This window comes from Symphalangus syndactylus, chromosome 23 (genome assembly GCF_028878055.3).
Source record: "Symphalangus syndactylus isolate Jambi chromosome 23, NHGRI_mSymSyn1-v2.1_pri, whole genome shotgun sequence".
NCBI classification, from domain to species: Eukaryota; Metazoa; Chordata; class Mammalia; order Primates; family Hylobatidae; genus Symphalangus; species Symphalangus syndactylus.
The window spans coordinates 41,831,016-41,854,163 of record NC_072445.2 but is presented as its reverse complement, the minus strand read 5'-3'; the positions used below and the strand labels follow the sequence as shown (position 1 = coordinate 41,854,163).

Below are 23,148 nucleotides of genomic sequence, written 5' to 3'. Positions count from 1 at the left end.
ATATATAAGATGTACAGCATACAAAATATGTGTTGATCAACTGTTTACACTACTAGTAAGGCTTTCAGTCAACAGTAAGCTATTAGTAGCTAAGTTTGGAGAGAGTCAACAGTTATGTGCAGATTTTCGTTTGTGTGTGGGGTCGGCAACCCTAAGCCCCAAGTTATTCAAGGGGCAACTGTATGAGCTCCAAATTCTTTTTTTTTTTTTTTTTGAGTCAGAGTCTCGCTCTGTCACCCAGGATGGAGTGCAATGGCGTGATCTCTGCTCACTGCAACCTCCGCCTCCCAGGTTCAAGCAATTCTCCTGCCTCACCCTACCGAGTAGCTGGAATTACAGGTGCCTGCCACCACACCCGGCTAATTTTTGTATTTTTAGTAGAGACAGGGTTTCACCATGTTGCCCAGGCTGGTGTCAAACTCTTGACCTCAAGTGATCCCCCGGCTTCGGCCTCCCAAAGTGCTGGCATTACAGGCGTGAGCCACCATGCCCAGCCATAAGCCCAAATTCTAACCACTCCTTTGCATTGTTCACCACTGGGTACTCCCATGTGTACATGCATGAAGCAAATGTTAATAAACCTCTATTTGTTTTTCTCTGATTAATCTGTCTTATGCCCCTCTAATTTACACAGCCACCGCTGGAGAACCTAAGACAGGCAGAGGAAAAGGATTTTCTTTCCTACACTCCCTATACACACCTGGGGAATGCACTCTGCAGGCCACAAGATGTTGCTTCTGAATCTGTCTCCCTAGCTGGACAGTCCCAGTGTCCAGCCCACACAGGCCTCAGTACGTGTCCCTACCACAGCTGCTGCTGGTGCTGAACTCACCTTCCAGGAGAGTCTCCAGCATGTCCTTCCACACTCCAGGGAGCCATGTAAGTGGATGCCATACTGGTTAAGTATTTTAAGTAGCATCCCATTTGAGGGAAGCTGTCACTTGACATGAACCCACCATAAGGTGGCTAATGAATAGCACCTTTCCGCCTGCCTTCAAGTGACAGCCTCCCTTAACATAAACCTACCTTATGGTAAGCTTCATGTCAAGTGATAGCTTCCCTCAAGGGCAAAGTCACAGAATTATCTGCTTCAAAAGCCTGAGTGGATAACAAAATGTTGCCTATCCAGGATGTCCTAAAACTACCAAGGACTATGGGAGGAGCAATTGGCAGGACCATCTTCAACACTTCCCATTTTCTACTGGGGTGAGATCACAGCTGGCCCCAAAGCATCCAGAGGAATCCAGGGCCTGGTAAGAGGCTGTATGACAGCAAATATACAAGGCTAGGGTGCTCAGCTCAGAGGGCGGACAAAGAACGTGGTAAGGTGAAGTGAACACTGGCTTTGCAGCAGGCAGACCAGATGCAGCAGACTGCTTTTACCCAAGAAGCCTGCAACACACATTTGTCCCATTCCACATGTTCTCTTTACAGTGTGACTTATGCTCATCCCACCAACGGGTGAAGTGTTTCCTCTCCTGAACCTAGGCATGGCCTTGTGACTGCTTGGACCAGTGGAATATCTCAGAAGTGATGCTACGTGACTTTCAAGGCTTTGTCAGGAAAAAAAAAAAAAATACAGCTTAAACCTGGCTGGCTCTCTACAACTGCCTCCACTTGCCTTTGGAACTGTCATTAGGTCATGAGGAATACCAGGCCACATGGAAAGGTCATGTGTAGGGGTCTCAGCTGACAGCCAACACCCCCTTTAGATGCTGAGTGAAGGATCTTTTGGACAACAACCCTCAGACTTCACATCTTCCAGATGCTGTGGAGCAGGGTGAACCCTCCCCACTGTACCCTATCTGAATTTCTAGCCCACAAAAACCATGATAAATAAATGATTATTCTTATCTGAAGCCATTTAGGGTAACAGGTTTTGTGGCAATAGATAATATATGCAGTTTGAATGCTGGCTTTGCTCCTTAGTAGTTTTGTGACCCCAGAAAATGAACACACAGTCCTCTTGCTTTTAGATTTGTCCACACCAGAGCTAATGGCTGTGAGACACCCAATACTCCTGGTTGCTCTCTTAAGTGATCTCGTTTGTTTTTCTGCTCACTGGTCATCTTCCCACATCGAGAAAGTACAACCCTTGAAAGCCATCTTACTTACCATTTTGCCTCAGTGCCAAGCAAAGCACCTGCCACAGCAACTCACCATCAACACTTGTTGAAGATCACCTAACTAATGTAGCAGCCAAGTGCGCACAAAGTGCTCTCTACTGGTAGACAACCAACAGGAGGGCAGGGAGGCAACAGGCTAAGTCAGGGAAAAGCAGGGGACATGGAAGCCTGCAGGCAGTCTACATTCTAGGACATTCCAAAGTTAGAAAGTGATCTGAACCCTACCCAAAGGCAGGGCTGAAAGGCAAAGCCTGCCTCACAGTGCCCAGGGAGCAAGTCCTCCCAGAACTGCCAAGTGGTGGCCTCTCCACCTGGAAACACATCTCCTTTACGCCCCTTGGGGTACAATTATATATTAATTATATATCATTGTGTGTGTGTATGTATATATGTGTGTGTATATACATATATCTCATTGTAATTATATATAATTAATGTACTAATAATTAGTATTAGTGCCCATCAATAGCACCTTTCTCCCTGAAAAGACACTTTCAAAAATGAATACATGAAGTCTCATTGTAGACAAGCATTGACAGATGAACATTTGCAACTGATCTTAATCATCAGGAACATTAACTGTGAACTCAAACAAGTAGTTATCTCAAAATTATTTTTCTTATTAGTAGGAGGCCTGTATGAAAAATAGTGCTCAGTCATGTTTTAAATTTGGCCAGTAAAAATCTTACAAGTTCTCTTCTAAGTACCTTTTTAATATCCTCAATCTCACTCCTTCCCACCCCTTTGCACTGGGCACTCTGCTAGTCCCACCGTTTGGCTCTCGACTCCTGCACTCCTGCTAGCAGAGTGTCTGGCTCACCTTTGGCCACAGTGGAACTTTTCACGCTTTGTTTATAATTTACAGTCCACTTAAGTGCAATGCAAGCTTGAGATGATAATTTGGGTCTTTTAGGTTCTACCCAGGGCTGTTCTATATCTCCTGCTGCTGTTGTTTCTTTTCTTTCCTTTTTCTTTTTTTTTTTTTTTTTTTTTTTTTTTTGAGACAGTCTCACTCTGTCACCCAGGCTGGAGTGCACTGGCACAAACTCACTGCAACTTCCATCTCCTGGGTTCAAGCAATTATCTGCCTCAGCCTCCCGAGTAGCTGAGATTACAGGCACCCAGCACCACGCCCAGCTAATTTTTGTACTTTTAGTAGAGACAGGGTTTCGCCATCTTGGCCAGGCTGTTCTTGAACTCCTGACCTCGTGATCCACCCACCTCAGCCTCCCAAAATGCTGGGATTACAGGCATGAGCCACCACGCCCAGCCTCCTGCTGCTGTTCTGATGCCAACTATTCATTTTCCACACTGCAGGCTTATCTACTCCATAGACTTCTCTTTTCCTAGAGGATATTTCACTGTGGGAAAAAGAGAGACTCAAATTAAGTCCAACTGGTCCAAGGTGGATAATCACAGTGGAAAGTTTTTCAAGTACTGGTCTAAGATTCAACCAGCCCATGCTTTAGTGGAAGTTCAGAAACTGGCTCTTAACAGGTCAATGAATGACAGGGCCCATCCAACCCTTGCAGCTCGCTTAGAAAAATCTGAGAATCACTTTAAAAATCAGTGCCAAAGTAAAAGAAAAGTTGAGCTTCAAAAAAGCACTCTCCAAGATGACACAAAAATGTTTAAAGTCTCAGGCAACTGTTTTTGCCCTTGTCCATTCAAGATTTTTTTTCATTTTGATAGCAAATTATTTCCAAGATGCTCAGAGTTCCTAAACAAAGATGTTTAAGGTTGGAAGCACTCAGCGGCCATCTCATCCATTACCTTCTAGCAGTCATCATTCTTTTACGCTTCTTAGTTCCTGGAAAGAAGCGTCCCTAGAGGGGACGCTTAGGCACTTGCTCCAGGCTCCCAGTACATGCCCACTACTGTCAAGGAACTCATTAAACAGCAGGGACAGAAGCTAACATTCACACAACATATACCATGGCCCAAGGGCCATCCTAGGCACCTGAATGCACAATTTATATAGTCTTTGTACTCAACCTATGGAGGAATGTATTATTGTTATTCTCATTTTCATAAATGAGGATATGGGGAATAGAGACTAAGAAAATGTTTGCATGTGATTGGATCTGATACCCTGGCAGTCTGACTCCAGAGCCCACACTTTTAACCAGTAGTGTCCTCACTAATCTCAGACTTAATCATGTCCTGCTTCATTCTGCTGAGCCCTCAATGGATCAATAAAACACCTCTTTTCACCCTCCGCTTCAATGCCTTTTCATGAACTTGGAGTCCTCTGAGCCTCCCTTCTTGGATTGAAGCCAATTCTGTTCACAGGAAGAGTGCAAGGTGCCGAGTCACACTGTTCACTGGTTTATTGAGATTCGGGGAGATCCTTCCCCAAGAGACACCAGAGTGTGAAAGGGACACCACCTCCCACCCCATAGGTCCATCTGTCTATCCCAACAGTCAAGGGTGCCTTCCTTTGGTCAGGATTCTCATCAACTATCCACTGGAAGCAGCTCTCCAAACCTGCCCCCACTTATTTTTCCTTAATTCCCCTCAAAAAAACACAAAACAAAAGGGAGCAGTCTTGGGAGAAGACGATTGTGAGTGTAGACTGAGGGTGGTACATGAATGCAATGGAGATGGGGGGAGTCTGGGCAGAAATGGAGATTCTGCGACGAGGAGAGGGTGTGGATGGCCCCACCAAACATGAATTGGGGAAAAGTGCTTAACAATGTGCAGGGTAGGGTACATATGGCTCTGTCAGAAGAATACCATGATTTAAGGGAAGAAGGTACACAAGGTACATGGAGGTTACACAGGGAAAGTACATGGATAAACATGGACGTGTGCAAATAGGAAAGACATGACTCAGCATGCTAGACAAATTGCACATGCCTACCCAAACACGCTCAAGGGCAGACCCATGACCATGAGAGGGGCACACGTAGCTGTGAATGCAGGGCGCCCAAGAGCACCTGTGACTGAACATGAAGAAAGCACATGGGAAAAGCGTGTGTACACATGAGCATGTTCAGTGGGCACACGCAGGAGAGGGGAGGATGCATGTGTGCTGAGCATGAGTGCACAAAGCAGAGGCAAGGAGCATGTGAGCCTTGGCGAAAAGAATGAGCCCCCAAAGGAAGCAAAATTCAGGCGGAGCCAAATGTGAGAACGTATGGAAGGGCAAGTAAGATGGAAAGAGATTATGACAGTGGAGAAAAGGAGAGGCCCCTTTGGGGTGGAAAGAGCACTTGTGGGGAGACCCCTGCTGGACAGGAACAGAGCACAAAGGCAGAGGAACTGCAGGGGTTGCCATGGTAACTAGAAGAGGGTGTTGCATGGGAAGAGAAAGATGCAGTGAGGCTGCTGAGGAGGCAGCGCGTGAGCAGTGAGCAGCTTCAAGCCAGGTACGAACTAAATTGTGAAGAGGTGATACAAAATTACATGAAGCAGTAAGAGAGAAAAAGGTCTGTTTCCCAGAGGTATGAGAGACCCAAATCAGCCCAGGACTCACAGGGGGACATGTATTTACAAGAGATGAGATTGGATAGCATGTTCTTCCCAGCTGGGGATGGGGACCCCCTGCTTCCTGAGTCCCCTGCCCTTCCCCTCTCCCTTTCCCTCCCCCTACTGGCCTGTCCTCCCTCACCCTACCCTCACTTATAAAGCAAATGCACTCGACTCCCATCACAGCTAAGCCGGTCGGGGGGCTCAGGGGGTCCCCTGGGCAGGCCCCCAGAGGGGTCTGGTGGTGTCGGTGGGTGGCGCCGGGAGCGGAGCTGCTGCCGAGACTGGAGTTGATGGCGCAGTTCAGAGACACGTTCCTCTTTCTGGAGGAAGAAGCACAATTGGGATAGTAGGAGAAGAGGAGGTGATGGAAGGGTGGGGAGGAGGGAAAGAGAGGAAGGGCACAGGGAAAGAGAGGAAGGGCACAGAAAAATGTAGGGGGAGGACATAGGGTAAGTGGACAGAATAAATTAAAAGGAGAAATCAAAACAGAACAAGAAAAGCCGGAGAACATAATGGGGATACCAACAGAAAAAATGCGATCAGGGAAATAAGAGAGAATTTAAAAACAAAAGGAAAAAGTGGGGAAGGAGACAAAAGTCAGTGTACAGAGCTTCCAATAAATCAGAGAGATGTGTCAACCCAGTTGGAACATCCCTCTCTTTGGCGTTGCACCAGCCCCTAATGACAGCCTGGGGCACAGTGAACACCTGCCCAGGTCCTTTATGCTAGGGCTGCATGCAACACCCAGCTGCTGTGAGTGTTGACTACTAGAGGCTCACAGCTGCCTCTCTCCAGTTGTCACCTACAGCCAACAGACATCCTCTTGCCTTAAGGAGGCTGAGTCAACCACATAGCTACCACTCCAGAGCCCCTCCACCTGCCAGGCCGACACTGGATTTTGCCTGAGATAGAATCTTGCTCAGCCCTTTCCCCTCCCCTATGCTGCTCCATTCACTCCTTACAGGTTGTCTCCTAGGACCCTCCCTCCATGAACCAAGAACATCTGACCCTGTATTTCAGGCTTGGCTTCAGACAACCCGAGCTAAGACACAAGCCTTCTGGACCCCGCCACTCCAATGCTCTACCCTGACACCCACCCCCGCACCTCAGCAATGATCTTTTCCAGTTCGCGGTTCTCCTTCTCCAACAGCCGGGACTTCTCCTCCTCGTTGTTGTTGGTCGATGACCCTGTCTTCATGGTGTCCTGTGCCTCCGACTGCCATTCCCCTCGGGTGATCAGCCTGCGCATCTGGGGGCAAATGTTTGGGCGTGGGATGGCCCAGCAAGGACTGTACTAGTGATTGGCTGATGGAAGGTTGGAGGTGGAAGGAATGCTGATAAGAGTTGGGCCCAAAACAAGGGGAGGAGTGAGAGGAGGGTGAACGGAAGGGCAGAGGAACTCAGTACTATAGGAAGGAGGGATGGAGGCAACATGGGAACAAAGAGGGTGGGAGAAAAGCCAGATCCTCACCTTGGGCACAAAGAGCACAACAAGAGTGATATAGGAGGAGAAAACTATGGCAAGGGAGGCAAAGGCAAAGGCTGCATCCTGCTGGCTGGACAGAATCATGGTGACAGGAGCAGTGATGAGGCACAGGACCTGGAGGGAAAGAAACATTGAGGGAGTCTCTCAGGTCTGCAGGCTCAGACAAGATCCAGAGTTTACTTCCCATGGCAGGGAGTCTATGCAGACAGTTTCCGGGTGAACTTTCCCATCGAAAAGGATCCAAATTCAGGATCATCCTCAAATACAGACTGAGAAAAATCTCAAATTGTCCCAAACCAGTTTTCACTCTTGGTTAACCCTCCCCTCAAGGCAGGAACTCCCAGGATCTCTATGCACACATTCCAGGTCCTCCAGAGTCGGTCCCTGGCAGGAAATGTCAATAGAGTCCAGCCCATTAACCACAGACAAGCAATTTAACTTCTCTGTGTTTCTGTTTCCTCACCTATAAAGTGGGGATACTAATATCTACTTCCTTGGGTAGTTGCAAGATAAATGATACAATGTCTGTAGTGAGCTTTGTAAACTGTAAAGTGCTTTATAAACCTGAAGAATTAACAAACTTTTTAAGACTTCTAAGCAACCGATGCCAGATCTAGCATTGATTCTTCCTAGTCCGCCACATCTGGGCTGCAGTGGTCAGCCTACAGGGTCAATGCCATGGGGTCAGTGCTCACTGCCACGTTGTAGATAGCCATGCCCACAGCCCGGTGATCATTGATCTTCTCAGTGGACACACTCTTGGTCTCATAAGCAAGGAAGATTCCCAACAGCAGCAGCAGCCCCTTGTAACCATAGAAAATGCCTAGGATGGCAGGAGAGAGTCACTTGAGCAACAAGGACCACAATGCTCCTCACTCAATCCCCATCCCCTCTCTGCCCTTCACCTACTCTGCAATGGAAAGGGGGCCCTCCTCTCCAATCCAACCCCTCTGACCTAGCAAACCTCACCCTGTGTCCCCCATCCCCTATGTCCACCCAACTTGCCCAGAGCACATCACTTTTTCCTGGGATTCACACAGGAAAGCAATGGTGGCAAGCTGCTGTCAGTCAGGCAAGGGCTTGTTGAATATCTAGAAATAGGCCAGTCTGGGCCACACATGCCTCACCCTTACCCTACAGGTGGGAAGGTGGCTTTCCAGGAAGAGGGTAGGTTTGCAATTTGTGACCATGAATCAAACAATGTTAATAAGGCCAAGGGGGATCTAAAAGATAATGTCAAGTCTGGAGGTGGGGTTACCCCCACTTGTTGCTCTGCTGAACACAAGTTCTTCATCTGTGCTTTGGGCCCTAAGCTCCTCATAGCAAAAGAGCAACTCTCCCCTATTCTCAGAAAGGATTAGTGCAATAACAAAGAGTAGGGTGTTCAAACTGGGTTGACAAGCTCTCTATCTCCTCTTCCAAAGACCCCTCTCTCTCCAAGCCCTCTGTCCCTGCCTTCCCTCCTGCCTTTGTGCATCCCTGCCCTCCTTTGTCCACATCCCACAAACCAAGCCATGTATTCATCTTCCTGGAGCTGCAATGCTCCAGCTGGGGCAGAATAGAGACGTCAATATCTTCCTTTGGTTCCTCCTTGGCAAATGTCTAGGGGAGAAACAAGGTCACAAGAAAGATGTTTGCCAGCCTCCCCTCCTCTCCTCAATGCTTCTCAGTCTCTGGCTTCCAACTGTTTTCCTATGAGACCCTCAATGCTGATGCCAAATCTCATTCTAGGCCTAAGAATGTTTTCCTGAACCCTTGGAGGTGCTTGTTCCCCACTTTCCCTGATGCCTGGAAGTTCTACACACCCTTCCCAGATCCTCACTCCTTCCTTTCTTCAGCTGAATCTGGAGGCCTATGAGGGGCTCCTTCTAGGAAGGAAAGGAAGAGCTTCCAATACGAGGAAGGCACTCTCTCCAAGTAGCTTCATCCCTCAAGACCACACACAGCCCCGGGGCCATGATGGCCATTGAGCCCTGCTCATTCTCCTGACCATAGCACCTCCTCTCCAGCGGTACCTCAATGGTCCGGTGCAAAGGGTCCACGATCTGCCAGATGGCGAGAGTGAGGACATCCATGCCCACCAGCAGGCCCACTGTGGCATACAGCTTCCAGGGTTCCAGAGTCTGGATAAATATGTGGGGAGAACAGGCATGCCAGGGGAAAATGCTCTGTGCCCCAGGAGCCAAGGATCTGGGGGCTGAGGATTGGGCAGCAGCTCACCTTCCTCCACTCCTTCTTTTCTTCCTTCTTTGTGAAGACCGTGTGGACCCACCAAATCTTGGTGAACATGGAACCGTAGCCCAGACTAAAGCCCAGGCCCAGGAGCCAGAGGCGGGCCTAGAAAGGAAGAGAGGGCACAGGCAGAACGGGGTAGGGTAGTAGCCGGGACTGCAGTAGGGATAGGCAGAACCCTAAAGGAGTGTGGGCAGGGAGCACTGGTGACACAGGGAGGGTGGGAAAATGTGAACAGGACGGAGAGCGGCAGGGGGAGGGCAGTCTCCCCACCTTGAACAATTCCTCCCATCCACCCTCTATTTCCACACCACCAGGGTGATCTTGCTAAAACCTCCTGGCTTTAGTGGACAAAAACCTCCAACCACTCCCCAGTATCTATAAGTTATAGCCTGAACACTTCTGGATGTGACACAGACCCTTCACAACATGCTCCCACCCACCTGTCCAGCTAGGCTCATCTCCCAGCCCCACACCTACCCCACGCTCCAGCCATGCTGAACTACTCACTTTCTCTTCATCTACTCTCTTTCATGTATTTTCTAGCCACACGATGCTCCCTATGCCCCTGAAGTAGCCTTCCTCTATTTCTCTAGCTGATAAAATCCTATTTGTCCTTCAGTATTCAAATGCCACCTCTTCAGTGAGGTCCACCCAATCACGCCAGTAGTGAGCTGTGTTCCCTTCTTTGCCCCCAAAGCACTTTGTGCAGATCCCTACTCTGGAACCTCTCCTATTGCACTACAGCTAATTGTCTGCTTCTCCAGCTGCACTCTGGCCTCACTGGGAACAGAGGATTCCTGATGAACTGCATGTGCATGTGCATGGAAATGCCATGTGCACAGATGTATGATCAGGACAGCACAGAGCAGAGGAAACAGAGAGAGCAACGACAGGCAGGCAGATTAGGAGAAAGAGTGGGTGTTTCCACCAGTGGAACAGAGAACCACTCAACTACCACTGTTGAAGCTGGCCTCTTCCCATGGCACTAGAACCTTCCATGTACCAACAGTCCCAGAGCCCCTCCTCCCTGTGTGGCAGTGGTCCCTTTCCCCCAACTCTCTGCTGTGTTTCGATCTCTGCTTCTATGCTTCCAAACCCAACAAAGGCTCCCAAGGAAAGTCCACAGTTCTGATTCTCAGCCCCCATACCACAGACAAGCCACCATTGTTCAGGAGACCTTTGAGCAGATCCCCTTCCTTTGCCTTCAATGGCTCCCTCCTCTTCTCTGCAAGGCCTGCCATGGCAACCTTGGAACTAACAAGTAAACTACAGAATGAAAATGCCCTGCAGGCACAGAAAGAAGGGACAGAGCCAAACAGAGACCAGAGGGGTGATGCTAGAAGGAAAGAACAGGGACAAGAGTCAGGGAAAGCTGAGGAGAAAGGGCACAGAATCATAAATCATGGAAGGCGTTCCTGAGACGGGTGGGAGAGCCACATCCTGTAAGGAATTTGCCCACCACCTCCTCACCTGGCAGACGAAAGGGAACTGGTTCCTCCCAATGTGGTAACCATCCAGCCCCAGGGGGAAGACAGCAGCTAAAGCCAGTGAGCAGCCCACAGCAGTCAGGTTGTTCAGGTTGGGCTGTGAGTTCTGGATATAACTAGGGCAGAGGTGGAGAGGGTGAGAGGGAGAGAGAATTACCCCTCTTCTCCAGGGAGGCTGAGCTCTCTAAATACCATGCAATGGCATGACCCTAATTTCAGGGCCAGGGGCTAAAGGAAGACAGGATTGGAGAAGACAGTGGAGCCTTGAGAGGCAAAGCAATGCAGTCATGGGGCTGAAGATGGAGTTGCAGAGGGCTTCCCAAGCACAGAACCCCACCAGAATACGGGCTATTTATGTAGAGTCCAAGACTGTGAGACCTTGCCCCAAAGGTTGTTTTTTTCTCTTCTTTTCTTTTTTCTTCCAGTTAGCTACTTTAGAGTAGGAGTGGGGGTTATATCTGGTTTCCCTGTTTTCATTCTCAACAAGTCAGAATGAAAAACTCCATGATACATGGCCATGGGAGTTACACAGGTTTCATTCTCATCCTGTCCAGGAACACGATCAGTATCTCAGAGAGGCAGACAAGGAAAATGTCAGAAGAGAAACTTACCGGACATGTGAGTTGTAGATGTTAAAGGACAGACAGACAACAGCTAGGACAATGCCCAGGCTGGAGAGAACGGAGACGGAGATAAAGAGTTTCTGTGACAAGAAGCGGAATGTCTTGATGACCAGGGTCTGGTCAGCTGGGGGGGACCCTCCTGCATGGCACAGGGGAGGAAGAGGGGAAGGGAAAAGAGAAGGGAAGGAGGACAAAGGAATGAAGACGGGATAGGAGAAAAGGGCAAAGAACTAGATTGCTGATGGACATTCAGTCATTGGCTGGGGACATGAGGCCCTAACTGTACTGAACAGAGGTTACTGCAGGCAGAATGCTCAGTGCCACTGGGGCCGTTAGGAAGCAACCAGAAATGAGATGAGAAGATGGAGTGAATGGTCTATCCATAGGTTGGGAAATGCTGAGGCATGTCACCAAAGTTGTAGTCTTTGTTTTTGTTTGTTCTTTAAGTTTTTCTGTCTTTCTTACAGCAAAGGAAAATGGGAGGAGAAAGAAGGGGATAATTTAAAAATGTTATAAGGTCTCTTATAACCCAAATCAAAGTTTCAAATGACAATTATGGAATCATAAAGCTAAAAAGGCCTTGAAGTATCTAGTGTGGACACCTAATCTTGAGACAAACAAAAAAAGGAAAGCTAATCTGAAATTTTAATCCTGGCAGGGTGATATTCCCAAATATATTTTCCAGTTATTATTAGGGGGAAGTTCAAATTTGTCAGAGTTCACCAAAAAAAACTAATTTCAATTTGCTTAGTTTTTTTTTTAAAGAATAATTTAGGCCATGCAGCATTTATAGCAATCCAGAACACTGTCCTAAATTCAAATTGTAAAAAAAAAAAAAAAAAAAAAAAGGGCAAAACTCCAGCAGTGCTGGGAATGACTAGATTTCTGCTGGGCAGGGCAGATGGCAGCCTTCTTCAATGGCTGGGCCTCCCCTTCATTCTCAAGGAGCCTTTCTTTTTTTTTTTTTTTTTTTTTGAGACGGAGTCTCGCTCTGTCGCCCAGGCTGGAGTGCAGTGGCGCAATCTCGAAGGAGCCTTTCTTTTATCAGTAGGTCCTTCCTTTTGTCCACCTTCAGTTTCTCTCCTACGTCCTATCATTTAGGCCAAGTACACAAAGAATAACTACTTGCTTTCTCTCTTTAAAAAGTATATTTTGAGGAATGTAATACTACCTATTAGGTACCAGGTACACTATTCAGGTGACAGGCGCATTAAATGCCTGGACTTCACCACTATGCAATACATTCATGTAACACAACTGCACGTCTACCTCTAACTTACATAAAAATAGGAAAATTTTAAAAAATACATATAAAAATAAAAAGCATATTTTGGCAGATGACAATTACATGAGGTTTTCCCTCCACCTCCATAGTTTAAGCAACCATTTTCCTGATAGACAGACAAAGAGACAGCTCTGGGCTTGAAGTAGCTGGTTCAAATATATCAAGACACCAGGACATCTGGGAAACCCAAATGGAGTTTCCATTTCCCGCCCTCTGCCCACCCCCTGCCTCTAATCCCCAGTTACCCCAGCAATGTACTATTAAAAATAGTGCTAACCACCGCCTATTCCCTCTCCAAATACACCAGTCTCCCCTACCCACGCCTTAGGGGTTGTATTCACTCTCACTTAACCCTTTCTCCTGGCCCAGCTGCCAGCCACATTACAACCTAACAGTCTCCACCATTCCATCCTTACTCAAAGGCATGACTTTTTCCCTTGACTGTCCAGAGGGGCTGAAGGAAAATACAAACAAGATCCACTCACCAATCCACTTATCTGTTTTGGACCAGGAAAGATCATCCTTGGTGCTGTCATAGTAGCCAATCTTCTTGTAGCTGCCACCTAGGCAGACGACAATAAAACGAGTGACCACAGGGAGCCAAAGAGCTGATCCTAGGCATTTTCAACTTCCCACTTCCCTAGAGCTTTGCATGGTTGTATCTGATTTTATTTTCACCTGAGGCCCTAAAGGATGCTTGGAAGGACCTATGAGTCGCTTGAATCAGCAACATGACTTAAAAGCAATATAAGGTGGTTCCCAAGGCAACTCAGATAAATAAGACTATCTATGTTTAAAAGTCTTCAGTGAGGAGGCTCCACAATATGTCTGCCACCTATTCCATTCCTCACACCTCTCTCGGCGAGATGTCTCTCACTTTGATTTTGGCTTCTAAAGCTTTACACATATTTCTGCTTATTCTTCCTCTCATGATAGGCAGGCTCTATTTTCCCAGTGGCTTTCATTTTAATTTTAGAACATTCTCTTCCGTTGGCTTGGGTTTTAATTCCTTGGATAAGTTATATCTGCCTCTTAAAGCGCCATTGAGTAAAATTTGGTCATTTCTAAGATTTCTGTTCTAGAACTGTTTCCGTTACCATAACTTTTCCTTCAAAAGCCAACTCACACTCCTTTCACCATGGCTGAAGTCCATTTCCTCTTGTCCTGGATACAAAGAGGAGCTGAGAGGATGTGGAGGTGGGGAGAAAGGAAGAAAGAAACTTTTCACAGGAGGCCAAGAAATAGCTCTCTTGCCATGCCGTAAAAGACTGAGAGCCGAGTGGAGCAGAAAAATTAACTCCTAGAAGTTCTGCAGATACCTGTGTGCTAAGTTTCAAGAAAATACAATCTACAGAAGCCAGGCTATACACATTGAAGCTTTACACAGCAAGGAAATTTGGCAGATTGCCTTAAAAAAAAAATAGCGGTTCTCCTAGATTCAGCTTTCTAGAGTCTAACTGACAGGTCATCAACCTCTCAACCCAAGCCACTCAAGGGGAAATTCCTGAAATTAATGGAAGCCACTGGGAAAACGAGTAACTGTTTTTAATTTGCATGCCTCCTTTCTTTTTTCTTTGAGACAGAGTCTCACTCTATCACCCAGGCTGGAGTGCAGTGGCGTGATCTCGGCTCACTGCGACCTCTGCCTCCTGGGTTCAAGTGATTCTCCTGCCTCAGCCTCCCAAGTAGCTGGGACTATAGGCGCCTGCCACCACACCCAGCTAATTTTTTTTTTTTTTTTGTATTTTTGGTAGAGACAGGGTTTCACCATGTTGGTCAGGCTGGTCTCAAATTCCTGACCATGATCATGACCTGCCTGCCTTGGCCTCCCAAAAGTGCTGGGATTACAGGGGTGAGCCACCACACCCAGCCTGCACACCTCTTCAAGAGCAAAACCAGTGCAACTCAAAGACATCAATCTTCTTGTAGCTAAGCTTATTATTATTATTATTTACAAGCTTGATGAACAGAGTTAAAAGAGAAGGGCAGAAGTGGGGAGGTGCCAGGGCAATCTTGTGATGTCTCTGACATTCTTCCCCAGGTGGCATCCCAGCCCAGCCCCAGCCTAGCCCCCATGTCCGGTCCCCTCCTGCCCCTGTACTCACCCTGAAGCTGCTCGATAAGCGTCCATGCCATCCGGGAGCCGCTGGCATCAAACACCACATGGCCCTGAGGGAAGGAACATGTGGAGGAAGGCAAAGGAGACAAAAGCAGGAGTGAAAGAGAACATCAGGGACTCTTTAAATCCTTCTGTTTTTGATGTAATTGAGCCTCTGAATGAATGCTATTTATGGCATTTGCCTGCATATAGGACATACCCCAGATGCCCATACCCTAGATTTTAGAAACATTATTCTTTGGAGAAGGAGCTTCACTCATGAGATTTGAATGGGAAAAAATCCCCAGACAGAACACCAGCAGGCTTCTGGTTGTGTGGCCTAAGCAAGTCAGCAAATCTCTCTGGAAACTAATCTTTTCATTTTAAAAAGAATAAGAAGATGACCTTTCAGACTGTTTTGTCTTTCAAAATCCTACAGTTCTCATCTGACTCATGAATATTTGGACTAGTTTGAAAAGAAACGAGGGGAGGGGTTTAAAAAATGGAATACATCATTTTTTTCCCTCTAGTCTTTGATGGCTTCTTCTAATTTGAAGATCTCTACTTCTCTGGTTGGAGACTGATTATTGCAAAGAAGTAACTGAGAAAAACAGAGAATGCATGTTTGTAGAAGGTGCCTCTTGAGAGTCTCTCTCAAGATTGGGAAGACAGGGGAGTATGAAGGAAGTTGTAACTCACAGAGACACCCTCAAAGGACGAGGAGTTCATTGCCCGGTAGATTTGGTCGGTAATGGTCTGGTTGTTGTAGTTGAAGTCCTCCAGGCGCACGCCGGAATGGCCGCCTCCTCCAGATGTCTTGTTCAGGGCCAGTGCCAAGGCCCAGATGGCATCATAGGCCAGCGGTGCCTCCTGGAAGCCTCCTGTCTCCTCCGGGTGTCTTTTCAGTCGCTTGGTTAGTTTCTCCACAAATTCCTGGGATGTCTTGGGAGGAAAAAATCATGAGGAAAGAACTGAAACGTGTGTGGGTGCGGGGGAAGGGGTGCAATCCAATTCTGACTCAAACACTTCTACTTGAATGGATGGTTTGTGTTACTGTTGTCAGATTGGACACATGTACATTCAAAATCTTTAACTATACCCATGTGTCTGCCTTAGATCGGAAGCTACTAGACTAGAGTAGGTACTAGCTGTGTCCGATGGTCTTAGTGTGTACAGTTGCTAGCTCAGAACTGCAAACAGAGAAGTTTGACAAATAAACGCTCTGGATAATGAGTGGCAAAAGATGGAAGGCAGGGCAGAGTAAAGGAGGAGACATGGATGAAGAGCTGTGACATTGATGTTCTCTGATCCTTCTGACTTTCTTCATAGAGTTAACCCAGATCTAACAGCTCCTACAATTCCAAAAGATTTTAGAAAAGGTGATAGCAGTCTTCTCACTCTGCTTGCCAGCCAGGAGGATTTTTCTTCAGCGTGCTAACTTCTTGCCATTCTTGTGTGCTTTCAGTTCACTGCCTCTTAGAGGGCTTTCAGAAGACTGAAAACTACAGAAATATCCTTCACGTTTTTGAAGTCCATTACTCAATCCTACCCACACCCCTCCCAACACTCAACCTTCTTTTTCCATGAAAGCTAAAAAGAATGATAGTTCCTTTAACTCTCTCATGAACTGGGTCAAGAGACCTGACTTCATATACCTTGCAATAACCTTGTTTGGCTAAATAACTGTAGGTAAATTACTTAACCTCTTGAAACTGCATTCTACATACTGGAGAAAATCACATCATTCCTTCCTTACCTCACAGAAACCATACAAGGAAAAGCTTAGCAACTACTTCTTGGGAAACCACAAGTAATACACAGGGGACCATACAAATAATTGTTTGGGTTTGGAATGTTTTAACACACACTGTAATGAAAGAAGAAATAGATGAATGAAGAATAAATAACTTTGTTCCTCATGCCTTGCTCACTTTTCTCTCCAACTTTCTAGAGAGATAGAGAAGTGAGATATGCAAACAGCATAGGCAATGTACAGCAGTCACTACTACATTGGGCTTTGAAGGAGCCTGGGCTTTGAAGATGCAATGGGCCTGGGTTCTACCCTTGAGGACAAGACCAAATCCCATGCCCTCTCTTAATCACCAGCATCTAGCACTGTGCCCAACCATAATGAAGTAACAATAAATGTCCATTGGATTAGGCCAGTGAAAATACTCTGTAAAGTATTTAATAGTAGATACGTGTCATTATACATTTGCCCAAACCCACAGAAAATATAACACCAAGGGTGAACTCTAATGTAAACTATGGACTTTGGGTGATTATGATGTATCAATGTAGGTTCATCAGTTGTAACAAATGTACCACTCTGGCGGAGGATGTCAATAATGTAGAAGGCTATGCATGTGGGGAGTATATGGGACGTTTCTGTACCTTCATCTCAATCCTGCTGGGAAACTAAAACTGCTCAAAAAAAAAAAAAAAAAAAAAACAATGGCCAGGCACAGTGGCTCACACCTTTAATCCTAGCACTTTGGGAGGCCGAGGTAGGCAGACTGCCTGAGCTCAGGAGTTAAAGACCAGCTGGGCAACATGGTGAAACCCCATCTCTACTAAAATACAAAAAATTAGCTGGGCATGGTGGCGTGCACTTGCAGTCCCAACTACTCGGGAGGCTGAGGGCTGAGGCGAGAGAATCACCTCAACCCAGGAGGTGGAGGTTACAGTGAGCTGAGATGACGCCACTACACTCCAGCCTGGGCGACAGAGCAAGACTCCGCCTCAAAAAAAAAAAAAAAAAAAGGCTTTATAAAAAACAAGTCAGGCTGGGCACGGTGGCTCATGCTTGTAATCCCAGCTCTTTGGGAGGCCAAGGAGGGTGGATCACCTGAGGTCAGGAATTCCAGACAGCCTGGCCAACCTGGTGTAACCCTGCCCTTATTAAAAATACAAAAATCAGCTGGGTGTGTTGGTGGGCTCCCGTAATCCCAGCTACTTGGGAAGCTGAGGTAGGAGAATTGCTTGAACTCAAGAGGCAGAGGTTGCAGTGAGCGGAGATCACGCCACTGCACTTCAACCTGGGCAATGGAGTGAGACTCTGCCTTAAAAAAAAAAAAAAAAAAAAAAAAAGGCAGCCTGGCACAGGGGGCTCACACCTGTAATCCCAACATTTTCATTTTCAGAGGCCAAGGCAGGAGGATTCCTTGAGCCCAGGAGTTTGAGATAAGACTGGGCAAAACAGAGAGGACCCAACTCTACAAAATTTTTTTTAAAATTAGCCAAACTTGGTCCGGGCACGGAGGCTCACATCTGTAATCTCAGGACTTTGGGAGGTCAAGGTGGGCAGATCATGAGGTCAGGAGTTCAAGACCAGCCTGGCCAACATGGTGAAACCCTGTCTCTACGAAAAATACAAAAATTAGCCGGGCACGGTGGCTCACGCCTGTAATCCCACCACTTTGGGAGGCTGAGGCGGGTGGATCACCTGAGGTCCGGAGTTCCAGACCAGCCTGACCAACATGGAGAAACCCTGTCTCTACTGAAAATACAAAATTAGCCAGGCGTGGTGGCGCATGCCTGTAATCCCAGCTACTCCAGCTGAGGCAGGAGAATGGCTTGAACCTGGGAGGTGGAGGTTGCTGTGAGCCAAGATTGCGCCATTGCACTCAAGCCTGGGCAACAAGAGTGAAACTCCGTCTCAAAAAAAAAAAAAATACAAAAATTAGCTGGGTGTGATGGTGGGCTCCCGTAATCCCAGCTACTCAGGAGGCTGAGGCAGGAGAATCACTTGAACCCGGGAGGCGGAGGTTGCAGTGAGCCAAGATCATGCCATTGCACTCCAGCCTGGGCAACAGAGCGAGACTCCATCTCAGAAAAAAAAAAAAAATTAGCCGGACTTGGCTGGGCGCAGTGGCTCACGCCTGTAATCCCACAGCACTTAGGGAGGCCAAGGAGGGTGAATCACGAGGTTAGGTGTTCGAGACCAACCTGACCAACATGGTGAAACCCCATGTCCACTAAAAATACAAAAACTTATCTGGGCATGGTGGCATGCATCTGTAATCCCAGCTATTCAGAAGGCTGAGGCAGGAGAATCACTTGAACCCAGGAGGCAGAGGTTTTGCAGTGAGCCGAGATCACACCATTGTGCTCCAGCCTAGGCAACAGAGCAAGACTCTATCTCAAGAAAAAAAAAAAAAAAAAAAAATTAGCCAGACTTGGTGGCATACGTCGTGATCCCAGCTTACTTGGGAGGGGCTGAGGTGGGTGGATGGCTTGAGCCCAGGAGGTCAAGGCTGCAGCAATTGCACCACTGCACTCCTGCCTGGGCAACAGAGGGATACTCTATCTCAAAAAAAAAAAAAAAAAGGCTGGGAGCGGTGGCTCACACCTGTAAACCCAGAACTTTGGGAGGCCGAGGTGGGCGGATCACGAGGTCAGGAGATAGAGACCATCCTGGCTAACACGGTGAAACCCCATCTCTACTAAAAAAAGAAAGTCTGTTGGATAGATAAATGGATGAATTCATATTCTAATCATTTTACCTGCTATGAAATCTCAAACAAGTTATTAAATCTCACTAGTTGGTTATTCAGCTTTAAAATGAGAATAATACTATCTGAAATAGTATGAAATGAAATTAGAACATGTATAAAAATGCTGGGTATGAAGTAAGTTACATTTTCTCTGCGTGAATTTCCTTGACTGTCAACCTCATCTTTGTTATTGATACTCAGATCTAAAATTTCAGCCCAATATTTCAAGTCCATATTTCTTTTCTTTCTTTCTTTCTTTCTTTTTTTTGAGATGGAGTCTTGCTCTGTTGCCAGGCTGGAGTGCAGTAGTGCGATCATGGCTCACTGCAACCTCTGCCTCCTGGGTTCAAGCGATTCTTATGTCTCAGCCTCCCGAGTAGCTGGGATTACAGGCACGTGACACCACACCCAGCTGATTTGTGTATTTTTAGCAGAGACGGGGTTTCACCATGTTAGCCAGGCTGGTCTTGAACTCCTGACCTTGTGATCCACCTGCCTCAGCCTCCCAAAGTGCTGGGATTATAGGCGTGAGCCACCGCGCCCAGCCTCAAGTCCATATTTCTAACTGACTCTGAGGCATTTGCAAATGTATGATGAATAACCTCAAAATCAAAATATCCAAGATGAAGCTCAATTTTTCCTTACTCCCAAACAGTTCCCAGTAAATGAGACTAAAGCCTTGGAATCACATTAGACCCTTTCAAATCACTGAGTCCTCTTAACTCTTTTGTTGAAATGTTTCATTGATATCGATCCCTCCTTACACAGGATGATGATGATGATTCTAATGATGATGATGGCTAACATGTGTACAGTCCTTAGTACGTACCGAGCATTTTCCTGAGGAAATTATATCACCTTATTTAATCCTCAAACAATCCAATGAGGTGTTATTATCCCCATTTTAGAGATAAGAAAACTGAGGCACAGAAAAGTTATATAACTTGCCTAAAAAAAGTTATACTATTAGTAAGTAGCAGAGCTAATCCATACTTTTACCAGCCACCCTACACAGTCTCTGTACATGAGACTGCCTCTCTCTAAGAGCACCTGCACAAATAGCAGCTAGGCTAATACTTTGAGTAGTCCTTTGGCTTCAAATTGAAAGATTGGTCTATCCAATCTTCAGTTCAAGGTAAATATGGCATCAAAAAAATCACCCGGATGGAAAGGGATTAATCTGCTCAGCATGATGCGGTCCCCTGCTCAGGTCGTCAGACCCTGTGCTCATGCCAGGTCACTACCACTAACATGCCTAACCACTGGGGGCACCACTGCTCCTGCCACCCCAAGAGTAAAGAAGAGTAGAATGCTTCTCCCTTGAGTCAGTAAAGATACAGTTACAGATTGTCAAACAGAAACTCTGCAGCTTAAGGAAATCTGAACAATAAAGACCCCTCAACCCATAGCAATTAGTTAATCAACCAAGCGCAAATTTATACCTAATTTTTTTAACAGCCTTGTCTGGCTCTCAAGAATGGATGCTTGACAGTGGGCTAAAATGTATATCTTGAGGTAGTTTTTTAGCTTTTTGTATCGGTCCTAGGTCTGATGGGATCTCTACCCCAATCAGGATTTCCTCACAATCTTATCTCCAGGATGCCACCTCCCACATTCCCCTCTAGCCCACAGCTACATTTCTCTAAAACCACTCTAACCCACTCTCCATTTCCACATATGGCCCCTAAAGATGTTTTCTCTAAACTAGGGTTTCTCAGTCTCTGCACTATTAACATTCTGAGCAAGATAATTCTTTGTTGTCAGAGGCTGTGCTTTGTAGGATATTTAGAATCATCTTTGGCTTCTACACATTAGACATCAGGAGCACGTATCCCTCCCCATCCCCACCCCCATCTGTAACAACCAAAAATGCCTCCAGATAGTGTAGCGTCTGAAAGTGTAGGGTAGTAGTTGAAAACCACTACCCTAATAGTTCTCGAGGTGTGATCCCCAGACCAGTAGCATCTGCATCCCTAGGAACTTGCCAGAAATGTCAATTCTCAGGCCCTAGCCCAGATCTACTGAATCAGAATTTCCAGGGGAAGGGCCTGATAACCTGTGAACTAACTACCTTTCCAGGTGGTTCTGACGGACGTTAAAGTTTGAGAACTATTGATCTAAACATAAGGCCATCCTTAGGGAATAAAAGCAACTCTGCTTCTTTTCTAAGTCTCCATGGCTCCGGCCCCCTAGGTCCAACCCTTGCTTTGATCCACTTCTATTCATGCTGTTTGATTCATCTGTAATCTCTTTCACCCCTAACCTGTTGTTAAGACTGCTCTATCCTCTTCAGAAAATATTGGCTTCCCCACTGGCATTTTAGGCTGGTCCCACTGGAAGCCCTATGGCCTCAAAAGCAGGAACCATCTTTCTCTAGAGACAAAGTCAGAAAGGGATCTTCCAAGTCTTCCCGCCCCAATGCTCAGGTGTCCCTCTATGTCCCTAACCAATTCTCTGTTCTCTCTCTCTCTCTTTTTGTTTAGAGCTGGGGGTCTCACTATATTGCCCAGGCTGGTCTTGAATTCCTGGGCTCCAGTGATCCTCTGCCTTGGCCTCCCAAGGTGCTGGAGATTATGGGTGTGAGCCACTGGACCCAGACAAATCCCTGTTTTCTGTCAGCCTCCTCTAGCTCCCTGCTATAAGACAGAAGCAACGATTGGCAAGTCCTGGGCTCAGGGCACCAACAAGTCTTTCCGGCTTTGGTAGCCAGTTCCAATACTTTCCCAGGTTTTACGGATGACTCACCTCTTGGGTACTCTACAGGAAAGTGATCTTCCAAAATTTTTTCATTGTATTTTTCAACTAACATACCTTAAAACATAGAGTCCATTTAGAATGTCCCAAAACAGTGTGTATCATCAGAGTCCATGTGGCAGCAGATCTTTCATCACAACGCACCACCAGAGTCAACTTCCTAAATCTTATTTCTCCTTTGCTCAGCAACTGCCAGTAGCTAAACAGTGTTAGCAGATAAAAGTACAAACTTTTTAGTCAGGCTTCATGGTTTTCCATGGGAAGTGATGAGGCAGAGCAGTTTGGAGTCAGATTTAACTAGGATTCAATTCCAGCTGGACTGCTGAGTAGATGCATGACATGGGACAAGTCATTAAAGCACTCTGAGTCTCATTTTCCTGGTCTACAAAATGTAGATAAGTCCACATCAGTGTTTTACTGTTAGGATCCCTGAAATCATGAATCTAAGTGCCACATAAATGCCACTGTTAGTAAAACTTTTTTAATCAAGCTATTTTGGGGCTTTACAACAATTAACTCACCCCTAACATGCTCTCCAAAGCAGGTACACACTTGGCGTAATACGCAGACACACAGGTGGCTGTATCGAGCTTACCCAAAATTCCTGTACTCTTTACAGTGTAGTGCTGAGCAACAATGAAGCCTCTTCCCTTACGCCTACACCCACACTCACTTCTGCCCCTCAGCTGCAGGGCTGCCCCAGCCCTCCCAAATCAGAGAATGCGCCTCCTCGCTCCAAGTCTGTTATTAACCAGCTGTCTGGGGCTAAATGATTTCAAAAGCCCCTTCTCCACATAAAATTCTAAAAAAAGAATCATTAAAAAAAGCAACAGGATCCAAGCTAATTGCATATCAATCATGAGTGAATATTAAGCAACTCTAAAATACGAACATAAGTCACCAAGAAAATAAAATGCAATTCTGCCCAGACACAGTGCTCCTGTAAAGGTGTGCTTGCGTATACAAGCATCCATATTATCATTAACGCCAGTTCCTCCTGACTTCTCACCAACTGCTCCTCGTCTCCATGGTAACAGCCCTTCCACTCATCAGGAACCTACTGAACATACAACTCTATCGTTTT

General features: G+C 46.5%; 2 protein-coding genes across 3 annotated transcripts in view; both read right to left on the bottom strand.

Annotated features, from left to right (window-relative positions):
- Nucleotides 1-4,382, bottom strand: part of UBD (ubiquitin D) — a 36,589-nt gene extending 32,207 nt beyond the window's left edge. Inside the window, exon 1 of the mRNA XM_055262888.2 lies at nt 3,348-4,382. Coding sequence (XP_055118863.2) covers nt 3,348-3,380 — 33 coding nt within the window. The 5' untranslated portion in view covers nt 3,381-4,382. The remainder of the gene's footprint in view (nt 1-3,347) is intronic.
- Nucleotides 4,383-4,441: 59 nt separating this feature from the next.
- GABBR1 (gamma-aminobutyric acid type B receptor subunit 1) overlaps nt 4,442-23,148 on the bottom strand; it is a 30,999-nt gene continuing 12,292 nt past the window's right edge. For both annotated transcript variants that reach the window (XM_055262869.2, XM_055262870.2), the window contains 12 exons: nt 15,514-15,756; nt 14,822-14,885; nt 13,202-13,279; nt 11,420-11,570; nt 10,792-10,924; nt 9,307-9,423; nt 9,102-9,209; nt 8,595-8,688; nt 7,782-7,909; nt 7,072-7,200; nt 6,706-6,849; nt 4,442-5,920 (listed from right to left, as the gene is read on the bottom strand). In XM_055262869.2, the coding sequence (XP_055118844.1) occupies nt 5,747-5,920; nt 6,706-6,849; nt 7,072-7,200; nt 7,782-7,909; nt 8,595-8,688; nt 9,102-9,209; nt 9,307-9,423; nt 10,792-10,924; nt 11,420-11,570; nt 13,202-13,279; nt 14,822-14,885; nt 15,514-15,756 (1,563 nt within the window). In that variant the 3' untranslated portion in view covers nt 4,442-5,746. The remainder of the gene's footprint in view (nt 5,921-6,705; nt 6,850-7,071; nt 7,201-7,781; nt 7,910-8,594; nt 8,689-9,101; nt 9,210-9,306; nt 9,424-10,791; nt 10,925-11,419; nt 11,571-13,201; nt 13,280-14,821; nt 14,886-15,513; nt 15,757-23,148) is intronic.